This window comes from Mastomys coucha, unplaced genomic scaffold, assembly GCF_008632895.1.
Source record: "Mastomys coucha isolate ucsf_1 unplaced genomic scaffold, UCSF_Mcou_1 pScaffold21, whole genome shotgun sequence".
NCBI lineage: Eukaryota > Metazoa > Chordata > Mammalia > Rodentia > Muridae > Mastomys > Mastomys coucha.
In genome coordinates, this window is record NW_022196904.1 from 35718400 (window position 1) to 35724386 (window position 5987).

General features: G+C 50.7%; 1 protein-coding gene across 2 annotated transcripts; it reads left to right on the forward strand.

Annotated features, from left to right (window-relative positions):
• The first annotated feature begins 799 nt into the window (after positions 1–799).
• On the forward strand, positions 800–5021 carry LOC116102113 (renal glandular kallikrein-like). Of its 2 annotated transcripts, none has more exons than XM_031386354.1 (5): positions 800–848; positions 2791–2959; positions 3970–4271; positions 4371–4495; positions 4866–5021. In XM_031386354.1, exons 1-5 carry the CDS (start codon positions 803–805, stop codon positions 5019–5021), a joined length of 798 nt encoding a protein of 265 aa, XP_031242214.1. In that variant the 5' UTR covers positions 800–802. The 2 variants fall into 2 exon arrangements, with proteins under 2 accessions (XP_031242214.1, XP_031242213.1); XM_031386353.1 differs by having other exon boundaries at positions 803–848; positions 3970–4262; positions 4359–4495.
• Positions 5022–5987: the final 966 nt, after the last annotated feature.

The window sequence follows — 5987 nt, forward strand, 5'->3', positions numbered from 1 at the left end:
TAAAGGCGTGTGCCACCCCTGCCAGGCTGCACCACAACTTCTATTTATTTTATTTTATTGGTTTGTTTATGACAGCTCTACAAATAACCTTGACTGTCTTGAATCTCACTATGTGGACTAGGTTAGTGTACATCACAAACTACTAGAGCCTAAAATCAGAAGGAATCACCTGCCTCTGGTGTCAAAGTGCTGGGAATGAAGGTGTGCACAACTACACCCAGCTCCCAAACTTCTGATGGGAACAATAAAATCAGTGATCCAGAGATCCAAGTCCAAGAAGGAAATAATTTTGTCACTTGCAAAAACAGGATTTGTATCTGTGGAGAGCTTGCAACCCTCTTGGCTACAACTAGTGCAAAGAATTTGTTCTAACTGCTGACTTCTGAGGATTATCTTGGTCCTGAGGTACAGAACCTTCCTTAGAGCTGTGTGTTGGGGGTCACAAGCAACTCCACCATCCTTTCACACTCCTTCACCATCGCCACTGACCTTGCCATCTGGCTACAGTAACCGGAACACGAGCAGCTCCAGGAACAGCCGATCCTGCCCTACCCAACCTCAGCCCTGGGAAGGTATCCAGGGTGACCTAGGGCCTACTGGACAGCAGATAAAACTGGGCCTTCCCTGCCACAGGCCTGAGGTTGAGAGCAGAGAATCCACCTAGGTCAGCAAGGGCAGGGCTTTGGCCACCCTCTAGGTCCCAACAGTGCAGGGGTGGGGCTGGAGTAGGAGAATGAGGGTTTTTAAGGGCTCAATGAGGAGCTCCAAGCTCACTGCCTGCTTCTCCTGGACACCTGTTACCATGTGGTTCCTGATCCTGTTCCTTGCCCTGTCCCTAGCAGGGATTGGTGAGATGAGGGAAGTGGGAGGGGTCAGAGCCCTGACTCTCATGCTGCCTTTGGCCCTGGACATCCCTTTCCCCTCTCCCCTTTCCCCAGCTACATCCTGAAGCACCACCTGCTCCTCCTTCTCTGCCCCTGCACACTGCAGAGTCCCTCGCAGTCCTTGCTCCCATGCCAGGCTCCTGTTCTCTCCCATTTTCCAGAACTTTCTCAACCTCCTTAGCCACCTGATCATCTCTGGGCTTCTCCAGTCTTTCTAAGGAACCCAACCCCTTACCAACATTAGGACCTCAGATGTCCCTCTACTTCTTCATTTTTCCTAGAGCCTAATAGTCCAACCCCTGAGTCAGGGGCTTGCCTAAATCCCACACTAGTACCTTAGGCTGTCCAGCAGCTTCAAGATCTCAGCGGTGTTCTCCACATCCTGATAACTTGTCCCCCTCTACTCAAGTTGATCCGTTTCTAATAAAAGTTTCAGTTCTCAAATTGGCTTGTGACATCAGATGGGTTCCCACCTTTATGTTGTGGGGGATCTGCCAATGTACATTCTTCCTGGCTGTTTGGTTTAATATGGTTTTTTGAGGAAGAGTCAGGTGGCAAACACCAGACATGAATATCAAGTATCTTCCTCAATCACTTGCCCCCTTGGCAGGGTCTCTCACTGAATGGGGAGTTCCTCTTAGGCTATAATGGCTGTCCAGCAAGCCTCAGGGGAATCCTCCTGTTTCCACCTCCCCAGCTCTGGGGTTACAGGTGCACAGCGCCACACCTGACTTTTCACCTGGGTTCTGGAGGGTTCAGCTCAGGTGCTAATGCTTGCACAGCCAGTCCTGTAGCAACCAAGCCATCTCCTGCCCAGCTCTTGGAAATAAGTTCTGAGCTAGTGTCTCATGATGTGGCCCAGACCTGTTCTTAGTCCATGGCCATCCTCCTGCCTCAGCCTGCTGTGTACTGGGATTATAGATGAGTGCTCTCCTGCCTGGCTTGCCAAGCTTCCCTCTGTTGCCAAATGCTGTGCTTTGGACCGCAGTTCCCTCTCACGCCTCAGGTCCTGAGCCGCAGGCTCCTCAGTGTTTCTAACATTCACCAGCTCCTGTCCTGTCTCACAGGAGCCCCACTGCACAGCTCTAGTTCCCAATCTGTACAGGACACCCCACAGACCCCAAAGCCTAACCACATCAGTTGGGTCCTCCCCTCTGCCTCACAGTTGCCTGACTTGCTTTAACTCATTTTCCATTCCTGTCCTGAGGCTGCCTCCAAGAGATCCCTGGGCCTCACCAATACCTAGATCATTTGCCCCACCTCCACAGGAAGCAGAGCTTTTCCCCCACAGTCCCCCAGAATTTCCTTTTTTTACTGCTTTTCCAATCTGAAACTTCGGTCTTAGGTAACCCCATGGCTCTTAAATATCAACTCCAACACAGACCATCAAAAAGCCCATGCCCCTTTGATCTGGAAACCCCCTCATTCTCTCCCAACCCAGCTGGCCACTTCATGCACAATCAAAGGAACCCCAATCATCCCTAAGCTCCCTTTCCTGGATTCATTTATTCACTCAAATCTAGTTTTCTGAGACCTCACCCTTTCTAGTATTCCCAAAATCCAGCCCAGGCCCTGACTTCTTCTCAAGCCTTGGAGACTCTAAATGCCAAATCAAAGGATTTCATTCTCATTGGAGTAAGAATGCACTAGAATCCCCCCCTTCTGGTTTCCCTGTCATTCATTGTGCCAAAACTATAAAGTGGCCAGACACTACACCCAATTCCTGCTTCCAGAGGTATTTCTGTCCCCACAGCAGATATCTCCCTATCCACGACCAGTCATATATGGGTCCCTTGCCCAGATCCCCTGGCCATGGCCCTGATCCCAACACTGCTTAACTGCATTCCCCAACAGTATACCTCCCTATCTGTGCCAACCCTCCCCTCTCCCATTGTCCCTGTTGCAGATGCTGTGCCTCCTGTCCAGAATCTGATAGTTGGAGGATTTAACTGTGAGAAGAACTCCCAACCTTGGAATGTGATTATTTTCAGCTTCACCGAAGATAAAATATATCAATGCAGTGGTGTTCTGTTGGACCTCAACTGGGTTCTCACGGCTGCCCACTGCTATAATGAGTGAGTAAGGGAGGAGACAGGAAAGCAGGGTGGCAGCCAGAGGACATGACTCCAGGACAGGCTGGGGTACTGAAGGGCAGGAGGGAGGGACTGGCTGAAAGTCTATCCATGACCTCCTGGGTCTCTCTTTGGGCCTCTCTCCAGGCTTGGGTTCAGAGTCTGTTTCTTCCTTTTCTGTCTTATTATCTGTCTCCTGTCTGTATTCACATCTGAGTGTCTCTGTGACCATCTGTCACTGTGTGTCTCCCCCTTGTGTCTCTCCCCAGCCCTGTCTGGGTCTGGGTCTCATGTGTTCTCTTTTATCAGTACTGGCCATAGTGGGGACCAGGCCTAAGGGATAAAAAGAGCTGTCACTGACATTAGGGTGTGAGAGAAGTCCTCACTCTCCCCAGACCACCTTGGTCTCTAGGACCTTCTGTCCACTATGAGGATATATACAGAGAAGGGCTGGTCAGAGCTGGAGCTGGGTGAGGTAACTGAGTACAGAGAGAGCAGATTCTGAGGAGTGAGGGCAGAGAGCTCAGACCTTGGGCTGCAGGCCAGGCCTTACCTGCTGGGGAAGTTTAGTCTGGTCCCAGCTGCACCTGAGCAGATCTCAGGCCTTCGCCCTCCTCCATGCCCTTCCTTCCTTCCCCCTCCTCCCGGCCCCCTCTTCTCTTATTTTCTGTTCCTGCCTCGGTCTCTTTCTGACTCTTTGTCTCTTTATGCATATATGTGTGTACATTCCTTTCTGTCTGTCTGTGTGTTTTTTTTCTGTTTCTATATGCATATGTGTGTGTGTGTGTGTTTGTGCCTGTGTGGATATATGTATATGCCTTTCTGTCTTTACTTGTGTGTCAGGGTTTCTGTCTCTGTTTCTATGTGTGTGGAGTGAGGGGTGTCATTTTGTGTGTGTTTTTGTCTCTGACCCTCTCTCTTTCATGCCTCCTCCCTCCCCTTCTCCCCTGTACTCTTCTCAATCTCCCTGGTTGTCTCTTCTCATTCCCTCCATCTCCTACCCTGACCCCCAGCAATTACCAGGTTTGGCTGGGCAAAAACAACCAATTAGAGGAAGAACCCTCTGCTCAGCAACAATTTGTCAGCAAAAGCTTCCCTCACCCTGGCTTCAACATGAGCCTCATGAAAGTAGATCACAGGCCACATCGTGATGATGACTACAGCAATGACCTGATGCTGCTCCGTCTCAGCGAGCCTGCGGAAATCACAGATGTTGTGAAGCCCCTCGACCTCCCCACTGAGGAGCCCACTGTGGGGAGCAGATGCCTTGCCTCAGGCTGGGGCAGCATTACACCCACAGAGGAGTGTGAGTCTGGTCCAAGCATCGCATCTAGGTGCAGGGGAGGGGCAGACATGACTGGGCTGGCTTCTGCTCACCACCCTCTTGACTCCTGATCCACAGACACATTCCCAGATGATCTCCAGTGTGTGTACCTCAAGCTCATGCCTAATCAGATCTGTGCCAAAGTATACTTAGAAAAAGTGACAGATGCAATGCTGTGTGCAGGAGAGATGGATGGAAGCAAAGACACTTGCGGGGTGAGACAGCCTCCCCCCCTGCAGTGAGGGGAAGGACTGAAAGAGGGGACTGAGGTTCCTGGTTCCCACTTCAACACCCTGTCTAGTCAGGTGCTTAGCATCCTTCCCTATGGAAGGGATGCAGGCTGGGAGGGGAGGATCCTGTAGCTGGTACTATTTCTCCTTTTGACTCTGCTCTGGGGATTGTCCCGTCCACCCCCACTCCAACCCCATGTCCCTGTAAGAGCTGGCCTCCCAATAGCTTGATTCCCTTCTAGCCAGAGCTGCCTCTTAGAGTCCCTGTCTTCCTCCCCTGGGAGTCAGTTCCAGGATGGCCAGCAGAACCCAACTGCCAGGTCCTTCCTTACTCCTGTCCCTATCCTTCTTTCAGGGTGACTCGGGAGGCCCACTGATCTGTGATGGTGTTCTCCAAGGGATCACATCATTTGGGCCGAGCCCATGTGCTACACCCAATGTCCCATCCATATACACCAAACTTATTATTTACAAATCCTGGATAAAAGACATAATGGCAAATAATCCCTGAGTGTCACATTGTACCCTGTTCTCAATAAAACCCACCATGCAGCATATGAGTTCAAGTTCTGACATTCTCTGGCCTTCTGGAGTCTGGTACCACATCAAGGTCCATTCAGCTAAGGTCAGGACTTCCAAAGTACATAAGCAAGGGACAGATGTACATGTACTGATGGCTAAGGGGGTGAGGTTGAGACAAATGCAGCCAAAAGGCTCAGACCAAGTCAGGGATGCCACATGAGTCTCCTCAGGTAAGAAAAATGTTCAAATCACAAAGGAATATGTAAGAGACATCAGAAAGGTTGACTTTAGCTAGGCTTGACTACACTGGAAGCAGAAGAGATGATAAACAGTCAGACATTGAGAATTTGGACTGAAGAACTGATTTTACTGAGTTGGTGAAGCCAGGTTAAGGACAGAGGTGTTATGTTAATTTAGCCTTGACTTCTGGGGGGGGGGGGAGTCTGACCAGAGAAGGGCAGGAACTGACCCCAAGGCTAGGCTGCAGAGTGTCCAGCTGCGTCCCCTGGATGGGGATGTCTTTGGTAGGGCTGGACCAAAGGATGAATGCTTAGGAGCATGCTCTGTGGGACAGAGAATCACTCATCTTGGAAAACAGGCCACACTATATACAATGGTTGGGACCACAAATGAGTGTCTGCTCAGAGGGACATGGCCACAGCTGAGAGTATTGGAGAACATCCAGAGAAGGGTCCCTGCCAAGACTCAGACAGCAAGGAGTGGGCCAGTGGTACCTGCTCTCAGGGGAAGAATGGGACCTCACAGGAGATCTGATGGAAACTGAGCCACAGGGACAGTGGTAAAAGCATCTGGTCGTGGGGACTCATCAGTGTCCTGAGAAGTTGCAGTGTCCCTCTGTTAGGGAGCCCCCTGGTAGTTCTCAAAGCTGCTTACAGCAGACAGCTTCTGGGCAGGCTCCAAGTTTCTGTCTAAAATGAACTGCTGCTGCAACTGC

Bases quoted from the DNA above. Each gene is read 5' to 3' on its own strand.
- LOC116102113 (XM_031386353.1), top strand. From the start codon at position 803: ATGTGGTTCCTGATCCTGTTCCTTGCCCTGTCCCTAGCAGGGATTG. The intron at 4,263-4,358 runs GTGAGTCTGGTC...CCTGATCCACAG, and splicing joins CATTACACCCACAGAGGAGT to ACACATTCCCAGATGATCTC. The intron at 4,496-4,865 runs GTGAGACAGCCT...TCCTTCTTTCAG, and splicing joins GAAGCAAAGACACTTGCGGG to GGTGACTCGGGAGGCCCACT.